Source organism: Camelus ferus, chromosome 1, assembly GCF_009834535.1.
Source record: "Camelus ferus isolate YT-003-E chromosome 1, BCGSAC_Cfer_1.0, whole genome shotgun sequence".
NCBI classification, from domain to species: Eukaryota; Metazoa; Chordata; class Mammalia; order Artiodactyla; family Camelidae; genus Camelus; species Camelus ferus.
The window spans coordinates 51,529,931-51,556,197 of record NC_045696.1 but is presented as its reverse complement, the minus strand read 5'-3'; the positions used below and the strand labels follow the sequence as shown (position 1 = coordinate 51,556,197).

Below are 26,267 nucleotides of genomic sequence, written 5' to 3'. Positions count from 1 at the left end.
TCACTGAAATTGCTGGTCTGATGGAGAAAACACATCTTGTTTGCTCCCAATGAAGTCAACCCAACCGAGTTAGAGTCACTAAGACCTCAGTAAGCACCTGTATTTCACTCAACACTGCAGTGTATGAAAGAACTGGAGAAAATTATTTCAGTTCTGGGGAGCCTTAAAATCTAGCAATTAGAAATAAAGATTCATATAAATCAAAACGTAGACTGTAACATTCAGACTCTCGGTGCTGTGGGAGTTTATAAACTAACAAAAAGAAACGTGGGCAGGTACATCAAGGAAGATTCCAAGGAATAAACAGTCTAGTTCCAGGACTCTCAAGAACATGCCGGCTTTGGGCTGGAGGAGGTGAGTGTGGACGAACACGTCCACCAGTGTGAGGAATACAATGATACCCAGACATGGGCTTGGGATGGGGAAAACTCTGGGCTGAAAGGTGACCTCTGTCAATTTAATTATTGACTTCTTGCAACTCAGTCACTGAAACCTTGAGTTCACCTGATAGTCTAGGAAGTAGAAAAGAAAGAGGAAGAAAAGATTTTCAGGATGCATGATCTGCCCCTATTTGATCTCTGTGAATCTTAGCAACATTTTAATGATGCCAGCCAGCCTTCCCCCGGAGTCCTTGATCTCTCTGAGCCTCATCCACAGACTCCCGAGGCCTCTTCCTTGCCCATTGGGAATGTGGTGTTATGGTTTCTACATGGGCTAGAAAGGTAGTAAATGGCACATAGGCTACTCACGTGACTCTTAACAGTTTATAAAGTTTCTCTTTCACATGCTTTATCCATCCCTACAATTACCTTGAGAAACATTATTATGCTAGTTTATAGAAACGGAAGTTCAGAAATATGTGTTTTCCCCAATATAAAGCAATTAATAAACTCGAAACAGAAGTTCAGAAATGTGTTTTCCCCAATATAAAGCAATTAATAAACTTGAAATGGAAGTTCAGAAATATATGTTTTCCCCAATATAAAGCAATTAATAAACTTGTGCTTGAAGTCAAGCTTTCTGAAATGCAGTATGTGTACCACACCAGTGTTTCTTAGACCTGAGCAATGTATGTACTTGTAAAGACAAAAAAAAACTTCTCACAGACCCCTCCCCCTGGGAAAAGCCTGCAACTCTTTTTACTATAATGTTTAGTAATACATTAATCAAGACTTAACAGAACATATATTTCCATTAAACTCTTTCTTAAATATGCTCCAACATAAAACCAGGTAAACCTGTTATGCTTATGCCTCTCACAGAATTATAAAACTGAACTAAAAATAAACACGAGTAAAATGACATGAATCTAATGTACTGGATGAGGCCTTTTTATCACCCAAAGTCCATAGTTTACTTTAGGGGTCACTGTTGGGGTTGTATAGTCTATGATTTTGGACAAGTTTATAATGACATGTGCCCCCCATTATAGTATCATACAGAGTAGTTTCACTGCCCTAAAGCCCCTCTGTTCACCTCCCCACAGCCCCTAACAACCAGTGACACCTCCCCTGTCTCCATAGTTTTGCCTTTTCCGGAATGTCATATACATGGACTCATACAGTATGTAGCCTGCTCCTCAAAGTCACTGTCTGCAAAGGGAGGTCCACTGCCCACTCCGGCCCAGGTCCCACGAGCAGCAGCCCTACATGGCCATGTGGCCAAGTGCAGACAACTCTCCCATCGCTTTCCTAGAACTTCAACCACTGCAAAATCTCCCACTGCTCCACCTTCCTTGAGCAAATTAATCTTTTACGAATTAAGCTTCCACATCTTGAAATCAACTTAATTACAAACACGAGTATGAGACTACAGACAGTGGCGGTGCCCTACTGTCCAAGACATGTTTGACTTTTCTAAAGACTAGCATCTCACTTAACACAAAAAAATTTTCAAGACTTACAGAAGGCTTGCAGACCTCAAGGATATATCTGCAACCTCTCAGTGTTCTTTAATTCCCAACAAGGTTTGTTGCCCCCCGGGGACCTCTGTGGCATCATAAGCAGTGCCAGGCGCAATAATAACATTAATTCATCATTTACAGCTTACAAAGACTCAGCGCATTATCTTCCTTCATCTCCCAAGAACCATATAAAGTAGATATTATTATTACCACATTACAGATCAGGAAACATTTGTAATGAGGATCAAGAGGTTAAGTGGCTTATCCAATGTCATGAAGCTAAGCAGCAGCATTCAGCACTTGGGCAAGTATCCCGACTCCCAATCCTCAACGCACTGCAGCTCTTGTTCTTTTGATCTCTGTAAAATCGGTTAGACTTTTAGCATCAGAAGCAGACTTCTTCACAACAGTCTGACAGGAAGTCAGAATGACTCTAGTCCAGGGTAAGTCCTGTGATACAAGCCTGTTCCTGCAGTAACACCTGCGAGTTGCAAATTTCTTACCAGTTCTGGCCCTGTTTACGTGAACCATTTAGCTGCCTCAGCCACCTTTGGGGAGGAGTCTGAGTAAATAAATGCACAGCCTGCTTTTAGCATCATGTTTTGTCTTGCTCAAAGGAAGGACACAGGAGAATGGAAGAAGATCTCATGTTTCTTCCTGGTGGTAGCCATCTCAAATGCATAACATCTGTAGATCCATCCAGTGGCTTGTAGACACACCTCTCTGTGTTGTCTCCATGTGCAAGGCAATTACTAGAAATGTGGCATCTAATAGACTAGTCACCTGTCACATGTGGCTATCAACATCTAAGTTAATTAAAATTAAATAAAATTTAAGTTCCTTAGTCACATTAGCCACATTTCAAGTGCTCAGTAGCCATGTGTGGCTAGTGGCTGCCATATCGGAGAGCACAGATATAGAAGATTTCCATCATCTCAGAGAGTTCTATTGGACAGTACTGTCCTACACTCTGCCTTATGCAAAAAAATAAAAAGATTCTCTCAAACATCAAAGTATATAATTCTGACTTCCAGAAAGCCCCGGCTCTTACACACATAAGGCTCCCCTATGTCTCTTAGCAGGAGGGCTTTGGAATGGATGTGGGGGATTCCTAGTTACAGCCATGTTGCAGGACCGGGAAGAACCAGAAGACTGAACTCAAAACTCACCCTCAGAGTTGGTAGCCATGCTGCTGACCCCCTCCTCCTTGTGGGGTATGGTGAGCACATGTGAATACTGCCATTCAGGCACAGCACACATGGCAACCCTGCCCGTCCAACTCAGCACTGATGGAATTGTCTGAACTTGAGTGTGTGGTGACTCACTTCCAGAGGCTCACGGACTGAGAGGGAACAAGTCACGAGACAAACTGCATGGGAAAGTCCTGTCCACTCATGGAGATCATCTACCTCAAAGTTCCATGACTCATCATTTCTCATATTTGTTCAGTATAATTCTTTGGGTTACAGATCAGACTCTGTATGCCCAGGGTTAGAATGTGGAGCAATAAGGGGTAGGGAGTCAGTAAATATATTCCTCCTCGAAAGCTCATTTACTGATTTATTTATTCTCCCCTCCCCATTATACAGTCTAAGAGGGCATCCAAGAGCACTTAAGAACACTTCCTGTCTTCACGAAGTGTAGACACACCCCTCTACCACAATCTCTCCTGTGATTCTTCCGAATAGATTTCTCAAAAGACATAAAAAGAAGGAAAAGCCTCCTCAAACCCTATTTTGAGTGAAAGAGAGGAAGAGACAGAGCCCACCAGAGACAGACACTCTCCCCAGGTACCACCTTGGCTGGGGCTCAGAGTCTAAAGCCACACTGTCCAATGAAAATACAATGGAAGTCACATACACAATTTAGATTTTCCAGTAGCCACATTCAGAAATTAAAAAGAAACAGGTCACATTGAGCTTAATGATATATTTTATTTATCCCAATAGATATAAAATATTATCATTTTGACATGTAATCAATATTTTTCAATTACTAATGTGGACAGTTTACATTCTTATTAAGTCTTCAACATCTGGTGTGTATTTATACGTCCATCACAGCCCATCTCAACATGACCGCCCACCTCTCACGTGCCTGACAGCCGCACAGGATGACGGGAACCTCCCGGAGTCCGGCTTTGGGGGGACTTTCTTGTATGGTTCTCCGAGGGAAGTCTCGTTCAGTGAATTCCACGTTAAAATTTATTTTCTGTCTAATTCAATCTCCTTTTAGTAACCTGACCCATTTACAACATCTATGGGATTTTTTGTATTTTTATCACCATCCAAACGGCATTTGTAAATCTTTCCCTGATACTATCATCAGGTCAAATAACACTCAACTCTCAGTCCAGCCTCAGCCCAATATACGTCGTCTCCGTATCAACACCACTCCCTTTCTGTCGTTACATGTTCATTTCCAAGTTGTGACTAGTGTTCTCCTCCCAATCAATCTGCACTGATTTTGTAAGAAAATACTGCAAACCGCCATGGCAAATAACAGCATTTTGACATATATCTACCTTTCTTCCAAAGGACTTGGCGCTCTGGATGGATTTCAGCTCACTGCACCTAACTACATACATGTTTGGTAGAGAAGTGAAAAACATCAAAATAAAAATCCGAGGAGGAGGAGTTGAATCGTCTCCTCATTTCACCTGCCTAATTCTTAGGGAGCAGGCCAGTGCTCTATTCTAACCGTGTTTTCACATCCTCTTCAGTTCCTGAGCCCATGAAAGAAAATCAGTCTCCTGGAAACACAACCTCCCTCATTCTTCTAAGCGAGGCAGTGGGAGGATGAAAGCCTGCACAGCAGGTAAACAGACAGGAGCAGCTCAGATGCCCCTCCAGCCCCAGCACAACGCGGTGCGGGGGGTGAGCTCAAGGGCTTAGGGCAGCTGGTTGGAGGGTGCTCCTTTCTTAAACTCTGTGTCACTTCACCTTCCTTTTTTTTTCCTAGGAAGAGTCCCTATTTTAAAAATCCAGATTTTCCTATTGGTGGGAGACAGATTCTTTCTTCAAAGGCTCAGTGTCAGATTGATAGAGAGGAGGTGGACGGCGGCCCGATGGCCAAGCTCCAGCCCCACAGTGGACGTGCACCGTTTCTGTGGGCTCCCCTAGTGCACGTGGCTGGAAGGTCCCAGAGTCCACTGTATCAGGCCATCTCTGGACTTGGTGTAAATCCAGCAAGAGGAGATTTGAATTGTCTGCCCAGAGAATAACATCTGAAGTCTTGCTGGCTCCCTGGTACCAGGGTGTTCCATGGGGGACTTTCAGCTCCCAATTTAATTTCTCTGAGTTCCCTAGACCAAACTCCTGCTCTCAGCAGCCCAGCCTCTGTTCCCTGCATCCTCCCAGGCCACTTCACCACAGATCAGCTTCTCCTGCCACCTCACCCTGAGCTGACATCTCTTCCCAAAGGCCTGTGTCCTGGATCCTTACCTCCTCACTATCTTTTCCTATAAATGTTGTCTCCCCACTTAACTGTAAGTTCTTGCAGGGCTGAGACCTACAAGATGAGATGATGGTTTAGTCATCCTCTGATCCCCCCACAGAAGCTGGCAGTGTGCCTTATTCATAAAAATGCCTGGAATGTGTGAATACTGATGAAAAGGGCAGTGAAGAAGGAGGTGAGGGGCCCTGCAGTCACACCCTCATCACACCCTAAAGCCCTGCAGCTCCAAACCCTGCCCAGTGCTGCAGGGGGAATGCATTTCCCAGAGCCGCAGGATCTGCTCCAGCGGCCAGATTCAAAGCCAGGTCAAGTGTTGTTTGGGTTTTTTTAACTTTGCATTCATAATCGAGATACAAGCTCCTCACCTGGGTCTGCCACAATGGAATGGAGGGAAAGGTAGAGGAGATGCAGACAGAGGAGAGGACGACATACATTCACTCAACTGAACACACACACAGAGGCACACGCACGTACACACGTCTGCACACACGCGCGCGCGTGCTTGCGCACTCGGAGCTGCGATGTGCAGATGTGCGTCGTCCATCTGTGATAGCAAAGACCGGGCCGCGTCTCCTACAAGATGCCTCCCAGAGCTAACTGGTCTCGGCGGGGAAGCTGAGGCTCCCGAGGCTTCTGTAACTCAGGACGTTGAAGTAGTCGTGCGGCTCCACGTAGTCCTCTCCCGTCTGCTCCCTGCCAAGGCCGGCGGGCACGGCCTCCACCCGGACACAGCCGCCGGGGGATGACGGAGCCCTGGGCCGCCACTCCTCCTGCTCAGATGTCCCGAGGCTGCCTTCTGCAGAATGCATTCTGAGAGATTTCTTCCAGAAACAAACAAACAAATAAACAATGTGAGTACATGGGGATGTTATTCAAAGTTACTCCTCAAGGGGGAGGGTATAGCTCAGTGGTCGAGCGCGCCCTTAGCATGTACGAGGTCCCGGGTTCAATCCCCAGTCCCTCCATTAAAAATAAAAAGTCACCCCCCAACATGATCCATAGTTGTGATGACCTATAATCACACACACACACACACACACACACACACACACACACACACACACACACACACACACACAGCTGTGTTCTTACCAACACCAGTTTCTTAACTCTTAATCTCTCAACCCTGTCACAGCTAGATTTCGGTATTAACTGCTCCACTGAAAACTCCCCAGCTGCTCGTACGCTGAGCCCCCACCCAACCCCCTCACTACTTACTGGACACTGAGCCTGGGGAGGTAGCTTTCAGTCCCAACTCTCTCTTCCTCCTTCCTTGCTGCCTCTGACACCGCTTCCTCTCTGAGATGCTCTCCTTTCCTGGCTCCCATGGCGGCACGCTCTCCTGCTTCTCTGCCACCTGTGAAGCCACATCTAAAGATGCAGCCAGGCCTGCTCTTTTTCCTGCTTACACATCAGCTCCCAACGTAAAGAGGTTCCTCCGGGTTCCCACCTCTGCCTTCTCACACTCAACACCCCATCCATATGTCCATCTACAACCACCTTCTGTTCTCTGAGGGTTCCCAAATCTGTATCCAAACTATCCCAGGCTTCTGAGCTCCAGACCCCAATGTCCACCTGCTGACTGGGGCATCACCACCTCACCACCCACAAGTTCAGGCTCAATCTGTCTCTAGAGAACCCACCATGCCTGCTCCTATCATTGCTCCTGTCCCTGCATTCTCTGTCCTGATTGATGGCACCAGGCAACCAGAAACATGGTGATCAATTTCAAACTCCAATTGGCCATAAAATCTTATCCAGTTTTATCCCTAAGTAGCTCTGAAATTGATTCCCTCTTTTCCATCTCTACTTCCATGTCTTATCACTCACCTGTACCTCTAGACTCACGGGTCTTAGATTCCGTCTAACCTCTAGTCCAACCTTCACACGGCCACCAGTAGTGTGATCTTTCAAAAATGGAAGTTACATTATGCCACACTTGTGCCTAAAATCCGTCAATGGCCCCCACTGTCCATAGGAGGGTGCTTAACCTCCTGTAACAGCCACCATGGACTTCAAACACCTTCAGTTGTATAAAAAAGATTGTGTAAGGTGCATTCTTCCAGGGAGAAAGGCTATCATTTCACTATATGCCCCACAAGGAGACTGTGTGTGATGCCTCGCAAAACACCTTTTGTGATTTGGTCACACTCACCTTTCCAGCTTCATTTCCTGAGTGCTTCTCCAGCCAGCACCCCAACTTCTGCTATAGGGCCTGGATGCCAGAGAGGCGCCATTTATTGAGAATCTGCTAGGAGCACAAAGTGGGCTAGTTTCTTTGTGTCTTCTCAGCATCAGCCCTATTGAAGTTCCTACTCTGGAATGAGCTGATAGGCACAGGCAGGTGACGTCCCAGTCCTGACTTGGGTTTGTCAGACCCCAGGCCGTGCTCGTCTCAGCCAGGCTGCCTCTCATCTTGCAGCTTCTTAAATGCCAGGCACTGTTTCCTGCCTCTCCGATGCTGTATATGCTACCCCCGTTGTCCATTCCCTGTAGTTCCCTGAAACGCTGTCTACTCATTCCTCCAGACTCAGCTATCTGCAGCACACGTCCAGGAAGATGTCTCAGACCCTTCCGGGAGAGTTACAGCCTCCCTGTGTGTTCCACTGTGGGCCTGGGTGTTCTCCTTGGTAACAGTCAGTGCTGTCTGGAATTTATTTGTTTACCCTTCTGTCTCTTCCAAGCCCCAAACTGTGAGCTACCCCAAGGGAAAGATCTGTGCTATGTTCCTCTTTGTAACCTCAGAGCCCATAACAGATGCTCAATATATGTCTTAGGAGTGAAATACACACACACACACATACACACACACACACACACACACACACACAGTCTCTCTCTCACTTGCTCCTTGCTCTCATTCGCACTCTCTCCCCCTCAGTCCCAAATCTAAATGAACAGAATTTTCCAAATCAAAGGACAGACTCATGGTCAGACAAGCACATTTGCACTTATGGAACGGTAGGACAGACAGTGAAATCTGTTCTGGAAAATCAAGGATGTGAAACCAGTCATCACATCCATATGACAGCATCACAGGTGAGGGCTGTGCCCAGAAGCAAGAGAATGAAAGAACAGCAGGCACAAGCAGGGTGGCAGAAGAAACGCCTAATGACACGCCATGGAAAGCTGACATCCTCTCAGCCTTCACGGAGATGCTCTAGAGCGGGTCACCCAGCCCCTCCATACGTCCAAACGGCAGAGTCACAGAGAGCCACACCCAGGCTTGGGAAATAACAACAAACACCAGCCAAACTTCATTCTGCCCAGCCCACTGCTCCCGGGATAGGAACCGGCACCATCCTCATCGGCTGGTGCCAAGCGCAGCAGAGCACGAATACGAGCAGAGTGCGAGCGGAAGGGCGGCCGGGGCGGCGCGGGTGGGCGCCGTGAACACGTGTCACAGAGTCGGGGTGGGGCCACACCGCAGGCTGAGCTGGGCTCACGCACTGTTTCATTCATTTCTTTTCAGTAGAAGTGGCTGTACCTTAACTGTAGGTGTGAAGAAAAGGAGGGTCATTGTAGGTCACGCTGATGCTGTAATTAAAAGAAGCACTACATCCCTTGATGCAGCTCTCTCCATTTTAATCCTATAGATGATCAAGTCTGTCTCAGAGCTGTGCGACCTTTTGAATTGGTGTGTTCTCATCCGCATTCTTAGACTGCCTGCCCTTGCCTTTGAATCTTAGGACTGTTTTGGCTTCCAGCAGCCCTCTGGGAAACACAAACGTGCCTGAGGGGGTCTTTCAGCTGTTCTGTTTCCATCCCATCCTGTGTAGGGAACTTCGTAATTGGTTTTTTTGTTTGTTTGTTTGTTTTTTAATTGAAATATAGTTGATTTACAATGTTGGGTTAGTTTCAGGTGTACAGCAAAGTGATTCAGTTATACGTATACATACATGTATTCTTTTTATTTTCCATTATAGGTCATTACAAGATATTGAATATAGTTCCCTGTGCTACGCAGTAGGTCCTTGTTGTTTATGTATTTTGTATATAGTATATATTGTATATGTTAATCTCAAACTCTTAATTTACTCCCCCACCTCCCCCTTTGGTAACCGTAAGTTTATTTTCTATGACTGTAAAGGGGACCCTGTCATTGTAATCAGTGTATAAAACAAGTCTGGGGTTAATGCACTGACGTTGTTCTAAAGGACCAAAGGGAGCTATGGAGGTCTGCAGGACCAACACGGCCCTCTTGGAGAAACTGACAACAGCTGGTAGTCATTGTCCTGGAGCAGGACACACCCATCTCTCTTTTGCCTCACAGAAGGTCCCCTGGGAGCAGTTTTCTCAGTAGTTGCTTAGCAAGAAATAATCATTCATTCAGTCATGATCAATCTATGCAATATAACTATTTATTGAGCACCAGGTATCATGAAGTGCTACAGTCAGTAAATTTTATGATAATGATAAGAGCTTAATAAATACACGCCAGGAAAAATGCCAGCTGGCTTACATGAATTATTTGACTTAACTTTTTCTACAACCCAAATAGGGCAGTACCATAATTCTTCCCACTTTACCAATGAAGAAGCTGAGACTCGGCAAAGTTAGGTGGCACAGTTACCCAAGTGTCAGAGCCAGGATCCAAAACCTAGTTCTGTCTGATTCCAAAAGCCATCCTCCTAAATAATGCAATCCACTGGCTCTTGGGGGCTGCAGGGAAAGCTGTTGGTGCCCAGCTCAGATATCCTCCCCACCAGACCGGTGCTCCCAATCCCCAGACACGAGGAGTCTAAGCTGTGAGTGGCTCACAGCTGCTCTTCCTCTGGAGAATCGCTCTTGGATCTCTCTGGGCGAGCAGCCAGCAATCAATGACTGACTGAGGTGGGTTTTCAAAAGGCCAGCTCCCTCCTCAAGGTCTGAGCAAATATGCAAACAAGTCTTGCTTCAATCACATCTCCAGATGAGACCACACCCCTTAGCCCTACCCTGCTTCCTTCACTACCCTCCATCTGAGAGCCCATCCCAATAAGTCACTCTCATCAGAATTGACGTCATGCTCTATTTCTGGGATCTGATCTCAAATAGCTGCCCCTGGGAATGGCCCTAGAAGACAGACTCGAAGGGTGGGATTGTGGAGGGGAATCCCTCACCAGCTGGATGGGAATGTGAACCCCACCACCAGTATGAAATGGGATGGGACATAGATGGGAGAAGATTATGAGCTGGTAAGACATCTTGACATTTGAGAAGCGTGGGGCAGATAGTACTTTTGGGGACTATAGGATTGGGTAGCTTTTACTTAATTCCACTGATGTACTGAGAAGAGGCTGTGACACATCTACCAGCAACTGAAAGCAAAGTGTGAGAGTCAAAGCTACTCCCTGGCAGCATTTAAAGAAATGCAGCTGTAGCACTGCTGACCAGACAGAGGACCTAATTATAAGAGGGACAGAACTTCAAAGAAGGCTGAATCCTAAGTCTGGGTAAGTCTCCTATGTCAAAATCAGGGTCTTGGTGGGAAAGGAGGGATCTCTGTGACTAAGAGGAGGATCTCTGGGTAAATGGACTTGAGAGCCTTGAGCCACCATCCGGAGTTGCAGAAGTGGCCCCTTCCCCTTGATGGCAGATGGGCCCTGTCAGGACATGCCTCCACCTCCCCTACTGGCCACTGGCCCAAAATTAGGGAAAATCTCAGCCTGCAGTAACTGAGGGAGTGCTGGGCATGCTGAGGGAGGAGGGAGTGGAACAAAAGGACCTGGCTAACACGCACAGCGGAACTGGGAGAGTACGTCTGGGAGGGATCAGGGCTGGGTGAGTAGAACTTAAAACTGGGTGAGGGATCATTTGTTACTATTGGGACACATCCCACAACTCAAGGTTTAATACCCTCACAAGGGCCCCAGGACACTGCTGTCAATAGAGACAGCCAACAGTGCTTTGGAAAACTATGGAAGAAATGAAATGCTCAGAGAAGTGGGGATGCTATAATGGACCCACGTGAAATAATAGAAACATATATATTGGTCTCTACCTCCAGTTCCTGCTAATATTTGGTCTTTATTAACCCCAGTTTCTGACACAGAGCCTTAAACTCCTATAATATCCTGAGTGATACGGATGTCATACACCGGGCTCCTAAATCCATTGGACTATCGTGGGACGGGACTGTCTTTTGGTCCAGTGAGGTAACTTTCAGTGGATTCCTGAATGGAGACTGGGTATCACCACCTGGAACTTCCAGCTTTACCCTCCATTATCCAGAGATGGGGGAAAGCTGGAAAATGAGCAAATAACCAATCACATCTATGTGATGAAGTCTCCATAAAGACCCCTGAAGTATGGGATGTGGAGGTGCTGAATACATCTATATGCTGGAAGGGTGGCACCCCCAGCTCCATGGGGACAGAAGGTCCTGTGCTCGGGACCCTTCAAGACCTCACCCCTATGTGTCTCCTTCATTTGGCTATTCATCTGTATCCTTTATCAAATTCTTTATTCTATAATAAACTGGTAGATGTAAGGAAGTGTTCCCCTGAGTTCTGAGAGCTGTCTTAGCAAATTATCAAATTTGAGGAGGGGGTTGTGGGAACCTCAATTTATAGCCAGTCGGTCAGACTTGCAACCAGCATCTGAAGTGGGGGCAGTCTTGTAGGACTGAGCCCCTAACTTGTGGGATCTGATGTTGACTCCAAGTAGGTAGTGTCAGAAATGGACTGATTATAGGACACCCAGATTGTGCAAAAGAACTGCTCGGTGTGGGAATAAATCCACACATCTGGTGTCAGAAGTGTTCTGTGTGGTGCCAAGAGTAGAGAAGAGGAAAAAACAGAGCTTTTCCCAATACAACCTGCTAAATCAGGGATTGGCAGATGAAGGCCCATAGGTCAAATCTAGGGCACCACGGACTTTTGTATTGCCCATGAGCTAAAAATAGATTTTATATTTTACAGTGGTTGAAAAACTTCAAAAGAAGAATGGTATTTTATTAAACACAAAAATTATATGAAATTCAAATTTCAGTGTTTATAAATAAAGGTTTATTGAAACACAGCCATGCTCATTTATTTGCATATTGTCTGTGGTGCTTTCACACTGCGATGGCAGAGTTGTATCCTTGCAACAGAGACCCGATGACCCACAAAAGATATGTGTGTGTGTGTATGTGTATATGTGTGTGTGTGCGTGGCATAATGGCATATTACTCGTGTATTAAAAAGAATGAAGTAATCCCATTTGCAGCAACATGGATGGACCTAGAGATTATCATACCAAGTGAGGTAAGTCCAACATAGAAAGATGAGTATCATGTGATATCACTTATATGTGGAATCTTAAAAAAATGATATAAACAACTTATTTACAAAATAGAAGCACACTCACAGAACAGAAAACAAACTATGGTTACAAAGGGGAAAGGGAGTTATAGGGATAAATTAGGAGTTTGGGATTAGCAGATACAAACTACTATGTATAAAATAGTTAAACAAGGTCCTACTGTATAGCCAAAAAAACTATATTCAGTATGTTGTAATAACCTACCATGGAAAATAATGTGAAAAAGAATATATGTATGTATAACTGAATCACTTCACTATATACCTGAAACTAACACAACAGTGTAAATCAACTATGGTTCAATTTAAAAAAAAAATAGGAGTTCTGCTTCCAGTAGAACTATGTTGCTTTGAAACAACCTTTCCATTGAGAACAGCTGGAAAAGCTGAACAAAATATTAGAAACATCTATTTGTAGTAATCAGAAATCTACCAAATCAGTGAGAAATCTGAGGGCTGGGGAACAAGATCCAGGAATAGGAAGTCCAGAGGGGTGAGATGAGCATTTGGGGAGATTTTCTCCTAGAGAAATTGCCTGAAAGTTACAGCTGAGAGGCAGATAAGCTACAGAGATTCTAGCTGGAGGGACAAAATTTAGAGTTCAGAAACCACCAAGGAGAGGAGACTTGGCAATACCACAGGCTTGAGTCGGGACCCTGAAGGACTACCCCCTACAAGTAAGGAAGTACCAGAAATTAAGTTCAGTTTTAAATCTTCTCACCATGATTTAATTAAAGTGACGGGAATGCTAGTACCTGCAGACCAGTCATCTGATAGAAGCAAAAAGGAATCTTCTCTAGAGGAACATGATATTAACACCTCAAGTTACTGCTACTAGTTTTCATGTAGAAAGCGTAGCACTCAATGAAAAGTAAACAGTCAAGAAGATGGGTCCAAAAAACAAGCAAAAGGAGAGAATATTAAAAGACCCACGGAGAACTCAATTAATAGGATTATCAGGCACAGACTTCAAAATAACTATGATTAATATTTTCAAAGAATTCAAAACAAGATTGAGAATTTTGGCAGACTGTAAACTATTCAAACAAAGGACAAAATAGGAGTCCTGGAGCTGAAAAATATGATAGCGGAAATGAAGAACTTAACAGATGGATTTAACAGAAGATTAGATACATCAAAGAAGATATTTAGTAAACTGGAAGGCATGTCCAAAGAAAACATTTGATGAGACAAGTGGATGGAAAATACAAAAAAGAGGGTAAGGGACGTGGGAAAAAGTGAAAATGTTGAAAATACCACCTGTGATTAGAATTCTGGAAGGAAAAGAAAGCAAGGACAGAGAAATAATATATGAAGAAATAATAGCCAAGAATGACAAAAACTAACAAATGATATCAGGCCACAAATTCAAACAGCACTCCAAACCCCAAACAGAATAAATACACAGATAGCTTTATTCAATTATATCACTGTGTAATTACTGAAAATCACTGAATATCAAAGAGAAAGAAATTTTTTAAAGAGTCAGAAAAGAACATATATCTTCCAAGGAGCAAAAATAAGACTCTCATATAATTTCTCAACAGAAATATGAGAAGCCAGAGACAATGGAACAATATTTCCCACGTGCTGAAAGAAAATTACCAGCAAAGAACTCTATACCCAGCAAAACAAATATATCACTTTTAAATTAAGGAAAAATTAAGACATTTTCAGACAAACAAAAAGCAAGATAATTCATCACTAGCATGCCTGCCTTCAAGGAAATAGTAAAGGATATTCTTTAGGCAGAAGGAAAACGACCCTAGTTATAACACAGGACATGCAGGAAGACATGAAGAGCAACAGAAGGGGTAAATCTAAGTGAATATTGACTCATAAGACAATTACCATTTCTTTGGGGTTTAAAATGTAGAGAGAACTAAAATACATGACAACAACAGCAATAAGTTGGGGAGGTAGGTGAAGAGATAATGTGTTCTAAGGTTTCTGCAAAATCCAAGAAATGATAAAAGTACTAATACATATTGGACTTTAATAAGTCAAGGGTCTATTTTGTAATCTGTAGCATAACCACTTAAAGAAAAGGAAAAGTGCATAACTACTAAACAGATCTTTTTAATAATAAGTACTTAATTCAAAAAACAGGAAGAAAGAGTAGAGGGGGGAAAAATACAGGCAAAACAAACACGAAGAAAACAAGGTGATAAGTTGCAAACCCACCTACATCAGGAGTAACAGCACCAAGTACCAGTCCAGAGAGAGCAAAGTGGGGCTGCAGAGTTGAGTTGTTAGTTGAGCGGAACCAGAGTTGGAGGGAAAGTGAGTCAGGCGCTGGGGAGGAGGATCTGGAATGAGGTGGAAAACACCGTTGGGAATCAAAGGCTGACCTTCCCCGGAATGTTTTAGTGACTTGAATGAAGGCACCTGGGATGGCTCTAAAGGCCCGAGAGGGCAGACGCAACAAGGAGCAGGAATTCTTTCACTCATCCTAATCAGCAGGTTCTAGTTATGACACAAGGACATGGATATGTTCCTTCACGGTTTACAAAGCTTTCACATGCAATGTGCCACCTGCCCATCACAGCCCTGTGACAGAGAGCCAGCGGAATCATAATCCCCATTTTATAGGTCAAGACGTGAGACCTGGGAGATTAAACAACATCCCTATCGTCACACACTTGATGCTGAGATTAGAAGCTTCCAGTTCCCCATCCAGTACTCTTTAGCCACGTGATCTCTTAAGCTAGAGTAACAGAGGATTTACAACCTCCTGATCTTGCTATGTACCTTTTACTCCTAAATTTTTGGAGTGTTTATTTCTTATCCAACAGAAGTGCTAGGTAGCCTAGCACAACTAAAGGGTTGTTAAAACTGAATAAGCAAATGTTCAAAAACCCTGGCACAGATGCAAGTTTGCAACAAACTGACAGCAGATAAATCAAACTCTCAGAGGAATGGCTCAAGCAACAGGCAGGAGCCAGGAATTGCAGGTGACAGCAAGATGGGGAGGATATAGATCCAATCTTTCAGGGGCTCCCAGACAAGGGAAGGGACGGAAGGAGAGCATAGACAATGCCACTAAAGGGCAGAAGGAGGACCATGAAGAAGACACAAAGAGCAGTGGAGGAGATCACATCTGGGTCTCTCTCTGGACAGAAAGGGGACATGGAAGGACCAGGGGGCAGGGGTGGGGTGTCCAGGACTGAATGTGCAGCCAGAGTCATTACCTTTCGGGCCACTGTGACCACCACAATGACTGCTGTGCAGATGACCACCAGCGCTGTGGCCGTGGCTCCAAGCAAAGGGACCAGGAACCCAGCGCTGTGCTCAGCCACTAGAGGGAAGACAAGATAAAGGTGAGTGAGCCGAGGCCAGAAACAAAGGGCAGCCATGACCCGGGGGAGCCTCAGTGTCCAGGCACGGGCGTGGAGGCTGGCCAGGCCTTTCTCTGACCACAGGTCTGGAGTCTTTCAGCCCAGCTCTTTGGACAGTGGAGCATCTACCTGGCCCATCATGAAATCAAAGACTGAGTTCTCGAGGGGCGTACACTTGACACCAGGGCAGACCGTTTTCCATACGCCCCTCTCCTGTTTGACAAAATCACTTTCATACTCACTTCGTAATAGTCATGAAATGAAACAAACTGCACCCAGAAAAAAGCAGAAAATGAACATTTTCTTTTATTAAACTTCATATTTGTAATCAAACTAGTAAAAAAAGTTTAATTAAAAATTAAATTAATATTAAAGTACAAAGAAGAAAAAAAGCATAAGTCTTTCCCCTTAAGCCTGTCAGGCTTACTCCAGCCAGGCTGGGAGACCCCGGAGGGAGTGGTGGGGGCAGCTTTTCCTTTTCTGTTTTGCCAGCACCTGGCACCCAGCAGGTGCTCAATAAATATTCGTGACATGAATTAAAGCACAAACAAATGAATTTCCATTAAGATGTAAAATGTAAATGGAAGGAGAAAGAATTAGGAAGGGAGTTTTGAAGAGATGAGTGGTACCTGACCCAAGGAGAGCATGAGGGAAACAGGACAACTGTCAGGATGTGCACTGCGCTGTGGGTGGAAAGGTTTCCAGGCTGCCTCATCCCATCTCCACCTCCCTCCCAGGAATTCGGGCAGAACCCAGGGGTCTAAGGCAGTCTCCAGAGAAGGGTGTAGCAGAGGCCAGGCCCTCTTCTCTCTAACAAAGGGCTTAGGTTTCTAGGAAGATGGTTAAGGCAAGAGATCACTTAGGAAGGGCAATGCCCACGGTAGCCACAGGGACCGGGAAGGGGGAGCCAAATCCCCCAGAATGTGTTCCTCCTGCCCTGAGGACTCAGTCTCCTGCCTGGCCACAGGTAGGGAAAGAGGGCTGACGGAGAGCAAAGCTGGAGCCGGTCAGAGCGGGGCAGAGGGCCATCTGCAGAACCAGAGGAGGATCTGGGCTCTTCCCCACTTGCTGCATTGGCCTCTGTCAGGGCTCCAGAAGAAGTAGCATTTGAGAAGAAACTTTAAGGTAAGTTTTATCTTCTCAGTTTACACACATTTTGCTAACTTATAAAACTTAATCTCCAACACAAGCAATGGCAGCAAATAGCAGTTCTGAGGGTGGGGCTGAGGGGAACCAGAACACCCATGTTATTGTCAGCTCTGCTGCTCTGAGCCACTGCCAAGCCTCAGCTTCCACCTCCACCAGACAGTCAAATGGGAATCAGGGAGTCATATTCACAGCTAACATCATGCTTACCATGTTCCAGGGGCTGTTCTAAGGGCATTTTCTTTCAGTAAGTAATTCAGTCCTATGTTAGCACCTTATAAGGTCTTACATCTCTTCCTCATTTCAAAGATGAGAAAAACCATGTGCAGAGAGGCTCAGTAATCCTCTCTGAGGTCAACAGCAACACCAGGATTTGGACCCAGGCTGTCTGGCGTAAGAGTCTGAGCTCACCACCACTCTGCTATCCTGTCTCTCAGTCACGATTTAACAATCCTTACCCCACCCTCCAGACGACTGGGTTCAGTGTCCAGGTGGCTAATGAAGGGGAGAGCATTTTGGAAACTATGAAATACCACACAAATGTAAATTATTGTACATTGATGCTTAGCAAACACTGGGCTCTAATCCTTTACAAATTTAGGGGCTAATTCTAATTTGCATAATTGATGCTAAACTAATTAACTAGAACCCTTCTCCAATGACCAGAACAACTGGTCTTCCCAACAAATAAACATAAGACATGCTTCCTACCCAAAACAGTGGTTCACAATACCCTCTGCACATTCAAATGGGGGATGTTTTTAGAACCCAACACAACCTGCCCTGGCCCTAGAGATTCTGACCCAACTGGTCTGGGATGGGGCACCAGCATCAGTATCATTTAAAAGCTCCCTGGTAATTCGAACGTGAACCAGGGTTGGGAGGCCCTACTCTGCAGTGTTCAGCAGGAATGCATTTTCTCTCCTAGTGGACGAGGATCATCAGCCACCCGGCTCAAGGCGACATACCTGAGCTTTGTAGGACTTCCAGAAAGAGTATCCCTTTGTAAATCCCGTCAGGGTAGGTGTGATAGATACAGGAGTACTCTCCTGTGTCGTTCATGGTCAGCAACCGGAGGGTGAGGCCCAGGTGGGGGCCTGGGACCACTCGCTCTGTGAAGGCTGGGTCGATGTGCCACCCCAAGTTAGTGTGATGAATGGCCAGGGCGTGGTCCTGCTGCTCCCAGTTGACCTGAGTCACTTTGGCAGTGGTGGAGGAGAGGTGACACTGTAAGGTGACAGAGCCACCTTCCTCTGCAGAAATGTTCCCCGTTGTTACTATTCTGCCTGTCACGGCGCCTAGGGAAGGGAGAAAAGCATGCATTTTTTTTTTTTTGTGCTGTTTTTTTTAAATTGCAGTACAGTCAGTTTACAGTGTTGTGTCAATTTCAGGTGTACGGCAGTGTTTCAGTCATACACATACATGCATATATTTGTTTTCATATTCTTTTCCATTATAGGTTACTACGAGGCATTGAATACAGTTCCCTGTGCTGTACAGTAGAAACTCATTTATTTATATATAGTAGCTAGTATCTGCAAATCTCGAACTCCCAATTTATTCCTTCCTACCCACTTTCCCCCAGTAACCCTACGTTTGTTTTCTGTATCTGTGAACCTGTTTCTGTTCCGTCACGCATTTTTAACAGCGGGTCTTGAAACTTCCTGTAGAAATTCCAAGGGGCTTAGAAGTCACAATTGGTTTTTGGAATGACAGTCTCTCCAGTCTGTCCTGTCACCCCCCCACCCCGTACAGACCATAAATGCTACACAGCGTAGCACTTCACCCTCTCAGGATACTCTTCTGGAATATATCTCCATGATGGACATATTGATTATTTCCACACACTTACTTTGTCTCTCTACCTAGAATATAAGCCCTTGTCAGCCTCTGCCTCTGTTTTATTGTATCTTCCAACAGCCAGTTCTGTGCTGGGCACATTATCCTTTGAAGTAGAACCTGGTTGTTTTGGGTAACTGCCATTTGGGGCGCCTGGAAAAACCTTCTGAAAGCCAGGAAATCCAAAGGAAAGGAGGCTTGGAGAGGAGTCCTGTTTCTCCCAGGCAAAGCCACCCTCCTGGGCGCTGACCCCTATCCCCCCAGATGGTTCAGAAAGCAAAATGAAAAGCAAACTATATCACAGTTTTTAAATAGAAAGAAACACCCCAAGAAACATCCGTTTATGATTTTTTAAATAGAAGGAAATAGAGTAACTTAAACTCAGTCTATACTAGTAGGATCTCTGGAACCTGTGACAAAGACATTTTTGATCCACAGAGAACATACAACGTTTTTCTAGAAGTTTCCTCAAGGACAGAAGAAAGGAGACAAGCAGGAGTGAACTTCTGCCAGCAAACTCATCAGTCCCCCTCCTGCTTCTTTTCTTGAGCCAGTCAGGCACCTCCCAACCCCAAGTCCTTCATCCACCACCCAAGGCAGAATGGCACCTCCTTCTCAGAGACTGCCGTTTCTCACACTAGGGGACACCCGACTCTGAAAACGGGATTTCCTGCCCCAGACAGATGAGGTATAATTGCTCCAGCTGCTCTCCCTCTTCCTCCAGTTCCAGGCTAGACTTCAGGCCTTACCTGAGGCGGGGAGGGGAGCCTGCCTCAGCCCCTGGGCCCAGATCAGGAGGAGACACCACTGCATGCTTCTGCCCAGGAGGCCGACAGGAAGCAGTTGTGGCCTCTTCTGCCACCGAAACTGGCCGACTGCAGATGGCAGGGTGAAACTGAGCCTATGAGGAGAGAGGGTCTCGGAAAAACCCAGTTCAGCAAAAACAGCGTCAAAGACAGTCAAAGCTCTCAACAAGTACACAAACTGCACAGGGCCAGCCACAAGAAAGACCATGAAGGAAACACACTGAAAAATAAACAAAAATGTGGTTAGAGGTACACTGGTCTTTGGACTACTATTAGTCAATCTACTGTTTTTAAGTTCTATCTCAATGTACTTTTTGTTTCGTCAGCCTTTATCCATCTAACGAGCTCAAGGGCCTCTATGTAGGGCCCTTGGCTCTGGAGAGCCTGTTCCTGATGGGGTTCACTGGGCTCCCCCAACTCCATCCTGCTAAAGAGTGTGCAATGATAAGAGAAACCTAAGTTTGCGCTCTTAAAAGCCAGGATCTGCACTTGAAGTCAAATGAACTATGGAACAAGAGGCCTTGACTTCAGGAACAGGACACAGGTGGGATAAAAGTCTATCTCAAACAAAGCAGCTTTCCCCCGAAGGAAATAAGATCCCCGCTCCTTACTCTTACCTCTTCTGTCTTGGTTATTTGGACTGAGAGGTTGTCGAATGCAGGCTTAGTCTCCATGACCCAGTAGAATCAGAAGAATGAGTTTTCTTGTGTGTGATGACCCCGTGACGTCTGTGGAGGTAAAGAAGGGCGAGCCTCCGTTCCTGACCCTGGATTGGGATTTGCTGACATTTGCCTGGAGCTGCCAGTGCATCACCAAGTCCTACTGATCACCCATCTTCCCTTCCTGCTTCCCTCCCTCCCTTCTTCTAACTGTTCCTTCATTCATTCAAAAGTCCCTGAGTGCCTGAGAAGCGCCAGACTCAACACTAGGCTCTGAGGTAGGAGGGTGAATAATCACAGCCCCTCAGACAGGCCACAGTCAAAGCTTGCTCTCCGGTGAAGCCACACTGAGGAGAGGAAGTGGAGGGTGCACTGTCATCTGCCTTCAGGGCTCGCCACTGCCACCTTGGGCATGCGCCATGGCGTATGTCTTAAAAGCCTGCTGCTCTGCCAGGGGGAACATCCAAAGCCTGGTGCTCTGCGTCTCATTCTAGCTGAGCACCAGAGCATTCCTTACCACCCAGGTTCCTGTCCTCTTTCTCTTCTGTAGGACGCTCCATCTCAAACCAGTGTCCCCCTCTCCCTGGGTACTGCTCATCCCCAGCTCTGCACCATGATCCATGCACCCTCCACAACCCACCTCCAGTCCCTTAGAAAACATATGCCTCATCAGCGTCTTCCTGCCTACCCCAATCCAACCTGTCTTTCGAGGCTCACATCAAGATACATCGCCTCCACCCCTTCGCGACAGCCACAGAGCCTGCAGCTGAAGGAGCTACAAGACCTAATGCATGTCCACCTGATGTGGGTCTAGAGATTGAACTGGCAGGGTATTTCCAAAACTGATTGCCAAGGCAGAGGAGCCAGGGGTGGGAAAGCCTATAGCAGCTCCCGGGAATAGAGCAGAGAGAGAGATGGTATCTGGGGTCTGGACTATAAAAAACTTACAGCCTCTGTTTCTACAGGGGAGGCGGGTAGAAACCACAGAGGCAGGACCTGTCTTACACAGCTGGCCTTCTGTATCCGGGGGTTTTGCATCTGCAGATTCACCCAAATGCAGATCTAAAATATAAAATAAAATTAAAAATCCAGGAAGTTACAAACAGCAAAACTTGAATTTGTCATGTACCTTCAACTATTTACATAGCATTTATGTTGTACTTACAACTATTTACATAGCACTTACATGCTATTATGTATTATAAGTAACCTATAAATGATTTAAAGTATACGGGATGATATGCGTAGGTTATATGCAAATACTGCATCATTTTATATAAGGGATTTGAGCACCTGCAGGGCTCCTGGAACCAGTCTTCCACAGACACTGAAGGACAACTGTATAAAGAGAAAGCCAAAGAAATTTAGACTGGATTAAAGAATTGCTCTATTTGTTTCTAAGCAGTCAGTCCAAAGAGGAACATGGTCAAGTCCATTTTGATCCATGGTGCTCTCCAGAGACATATGAAGTTAGTGATTAATACTCTATGGGATGAAAAATATCTGGGTCCAAATTCATTCTGGTTTGGTGACCATGGGAAATTACTTAACCTCCTTGAGCCTCAGTTTCCTCATCTGCAAATAAGCACAATAGTGTCCCCTCCTTACAGCCCTCCCCCCATAGGGTGGTTGTGAGGATTCAGTGAACTATCGTCTGGTGAGGTGTTTAGCACAATGCCTGGAACAGAGGAAGGCAACACATCAGAGACAAAACTGATAATACTATTAACTAAGGAGGTGAAAGGAACGGCAGACGGGACGACCCCCGTCTATGGCAGGCATTTTCCCAGGAGTAAAGCCCTGGTCTCCGGACTCCAAGGCCAGAGTTCTACCAGCCTCTTCATTCTGGCTTATGCATCTGATATAGGAATACAAGGATAAAATTTTACTGCAGAACAGTAACCACTGTACCAGCCAGATGCTGAGGCGCCCTTGGAAGAAGGTGAATGATGGAAGAGTCTCCCGAGGGGAGCTTCCAAAAGTCTCCTTGAGTGCCTCCTTCCGGGACTCTAGCTGGAAGCATCGCGGGCTCAAAAGTGGCTGCAACCAGAGCTGAGCGGTGAGCTGTGAGGAGCAGGTCTGGACCAATAGCTCCCGACCACCCCGAGCCTCTGGGGCCAGTGGGCCGCCCCTGCAGCACAGTGTGAACGTCTGTGGTCAGTCGGGTGCAGACACATCTCTATGTAAAGCTCTAAAAGGAGCCACCATATTTTTCTCCCTAACTTTTGAGGTTTGTGGAGTGGATAGTTATGGTTAGCCTTGATGCACGGGGCTGGGTGTGGGTGCTAGGGAAGGGACTCCATTTGCATGTAAATGGGGAAGAAGTGCTGGCTTAGAATGTGAGACAGGCTCCCGACCCCGCAAGTCCTTTCACAGCCCAGCCTTCCCTTGGCCCGGCAAGCCCCACATGAGCCCACAGCCGGCAAGCCCCACATGAGCCCACAGCCGGGGCTCCAGGTGGAAGCCTGTGGCCTAGCAGGGGTCACAGCCCTGGGCCAAGGGGGCTGAGAGTGCTCACATTTCCCAGGAGGCCTGTGACCCATACACTGGAAACAACACAGGGTTCTCTCAGGGCACAGACCAGTCTCTCAGCAGTCAGTGTCTTTGAACTTCAGTTTCTCCAAAGTCTTCCCTCTGGCTCAGAAGTGGTGCGGGAGCAGCAGAGATGTCCCAACTGTCTCCCCATCCTCTTCCCGCCTCTTATCAAGAGATCCAGCCACTGCAGAGGTGGTGACCTTTGCGGCCAAGTGCCCACTCTTTGCCTCACAGACCAGTGCCCCCTGCTAGAGGCTGAGCAGTGGCCGAAAGGGACTAAGAGGCTCCTGGCCCCTGCAGGTCCACAGATGGCTGAGGGAGCAGGGAGACAGGAAAACTGGGACTGAAGGGGACATGGCCGCCCAGGGTGCCCACAAGAGCCTGCCCTGTGTCCCTGCAGCCCATCCGCCCTTTGCCATAGCAAAGTCACTCCCCAGAGGAGCCACCCAGGCAACAAGGGGCTGTTCCAAAGCCCCTTGTGGAGAAAGCTGCCTCAGAAAATCAAAGACTCAACATGAAAGGAATATCTATGACCTGAGACTCTCTAATAAGTCTGGGAGCCATGTGGTTTTTTTGGCTGAAACTGCTCACAGAGAATGCAAATGGGGAGAATGTGGGGGTGGGACGGCTCTTGCTTGTCCAAGGTCCCTCGGGTGAGGTGACTCTGAGGACCTTCCCAACAAAGGCTGCCAAGGAGGGTAGTGGATTATGGGAAATTTCCTTTGCCTTCCCAGCTGTGAAAATAGGACTGAGACTCCCAGGCGAGGTTGGAATGCAACCAGAGTAAAAGTCTTTGGGAGGAAGCAGCTGATCTTCCCTCCTCAGCTGAAGCCTCTCCTATGGCTTCTCTTCTCAGTCCTCCCGCCCACCCACATCGCTCCTGTACCTGCCCTCCCCCATCCTAGATGTGGTTAGACTATCAATCCCCCCCCCCAGTCCCATCTGCCTTGGGAAAGGTGTTCTCTACCCCTGAAAACTCACTTCCTGCTTCATACTACCTGCAGCCCTCAGCATCCGCTACAAGTAGGATTGGGATACAAATATATGTGAACATTTCATTCAAAGAAAGTCTGAATCATCAAGAGTTCTCCTTCCACCAACAAAAAGAATGTCAGACCAAACTGGTTTCACAGGGGGACTATAACAAACCTTTAAAGAGCAAATAATTTCAATGTTACTTAAAATATACAGACCTATAGAACATAAAGGAGAACTTCCAAATTCATTTTATTAAGTGAATTTCAAATTGTTGTAAATGATTACAATTGCACACGATAAAAGAAAATCAGATCCTAATCTCTTACAAATATCGAGGGGGAAATTCTAGATAAAATATTGTCACAGATGCCAATAGCAAGTTAAGCAAAATACATAACGAGCAGGTAGAGTTTATTAGAGGATTACAAGGATGATTCAATACTAAGAAATCTTTTAAGTACTAGATCTACATAGAAAAAAACATATGGTTATTTCCTGAAGCTGAAAAGAAAATTCAATCCCTATAACTGATAGAAAGAAAAAAAAAACCTAAAAAATTAATTCTTTCTTAACATATTTACGCACACACACAAACACACACAAGCCCTGAAGCCAGCATCTCTTTTGATGGGAAAACACTAGCAGCATTCCCACCAAAGTCAGGAGTAAGACAAGAACACTCGCTATTGCCACAACTAGTTAACAACTTATTAGAAATATTAGCCAATTCAATTAAGAGAAGCCGTTAGAGGCTTAAGCATTAGAAATAAAGATTTAAAACTGTCTCTAGTTATAGTTGCTTATATAGATAGAAAACACAAGAGAATCAGTGGGGACAACATCATAGGTAATAGAATTCTGTAAAATTGGCAGGATATATAATTAATATAAATAGTCTACCTGTATACAGTCATTAACCAGTTAATAAATATTCCAGAAGAGAACCCCCATTTATAATAATAGGAAAAAAAAAAAGATCAAATACTTAGAAATAACGTTAACAAGAAATGTATAAATGCCATATAAAAAAACTTTACTCCAATGAATCAGCTATTCAAATACACTTTTAAATAAAACTATAGAATACTAAAAGAAAATATGGGTGAATTCCTTTAAAATCTGAAAGTTGAAAAGACCTTCTTTCACTGTGACTCAAAATCTGGAATCAATAAATACAACTTGGTGAGGAATTTGACTTAAGTTTTTTTGTTGTTAAAAAAGGTTTTTGCATTAAAAAAAAAAAGCATAAAGGTCAAAAGACAAATGACAAACTAGGAAAGAATATTGGAACTTATTTCATAACCAAATGATTCATCTCCTTAACATAAAGAGTTTCTAGAAATCAGTAAGAAAAAGACCAAAATGCATGAACTGACAGTTCATAGAAAAATACAAATGTTCCTTAAACATAAGTTCACTCCAGTCATAAAGAGAGAGCGAAATATTAAGACTATCGTGACGTGATACCATTTCTTCCCTAGCAAACTGGCAAAAATCAAAATTTTAACAATATATTCTATCGGTAATGCTGTAGACTGTCATATATCATTGTTACGAATGAAAAAATCATAGAACTCCTTTGCAGGAGAATTGGTCAATATCTATCAAGATCACAGCTGTGTTTACCCTTTGGGCCAGGAATTCTACTTTCAGAAATATATTCTAAGGACATAACTGCACAAATAGGAAATAACATACACAAAATTACTCATTGAGTTAGTGAGTCATTATTCACTAACAACAACAACAAAAACATGAAACAATCCAATAAATTCTTGGCTGAGTAACTATGATACCCAGTCTCTTATTGAATAAACTATGGTAACTCCACAAAATTGACAACTAGGCAACTGTAAAAAGAATGAAAGCAATCTCAGTGTACTGCTAGGTAGTGATCTCCAGAAGGTATTGCTAAATGAAAAACCATGGTGCCAAAAAGTGGTATAATAGGCAACCTTTGCAGAAAGAGGCAAAAAGGAGTAAGAATATGAGCACAAATTTGCCTGTGTTTGTAATAACAAACACTGTAAGAATTGATCAGAAATTAATTTTAAAAATCAGTCACCATTAGGTAACAGGAGAGGGGGTGGGGAGGAGGGGAATTGTAACTGTTTCACATAGTCAAAAGAAGCATAGTATATAATAATGAAAACAAAAAACCATCCCTAAAAGTGGAAGGAAAAAAGAAACAAATTAATCTAACCACATTTAAAATTAATAAAGCAGTCACACATAGAAAATAATCAACTGAGTTTAAAACTTAGTATTTGTACTCACTAAATGGAATACATTTCAGTATAAAAACATATATTCCAGTCATT

At 44.9% G+C, this 26,267-nt stretch overlaps 1 protein-coding gene across 2 annotated transcripts in view; it reads right to left on the bottom strand.

Moving 5' to 3' along the window:
• Window positions 1-5,436: 5,436 nt before the first annotated feature.
• The window catches only part of TIGIT (T cell immunoreceptor with Ig and ITIM domains), a 111,121-nt gene continuing 90,290 nt past the window's right edge, over window positions 5,437-26,267 (bottom strand). The window contains exons 3-8 of one of the 2 annotated variants that reach the window (XM_032479420.1): window positions 21,382-21,495; window positions 20,392-20,502; window positions 19,718-19,994; window positions 18,098-18,427; window positions 15,837-15,943; window positions 5,437-6,180 (exon numbers count right to left, since the gene is read on the bottom strand). In XM_032479420.1, coding sequence (XP_032335311.1) covers window positions 5,953-6,180; window positions 15,837-15,943; window positions 18,098-18,427; window positions 19,718-19,994; window positions 20,392-20,448 — 999 coding nt within the window. In that variant the 5' untranslated portion in view covers window positions 20,449-20,502; window positions 21,382-21,495 and the 3' untranslated portion in view covers window positions 5,437-5,952. Of the gene's footprint in view, window positions 6,181-15,836; window positions 15,944-18,097; window positions 18,428-19,717; window positions 19,995-20,391; window positions 20,757-21,381; window positions 21,496-26,267 lie in introns of those variants that run through there. The other variant, XM_014563723.2, reaches the window with a different exon arrangement.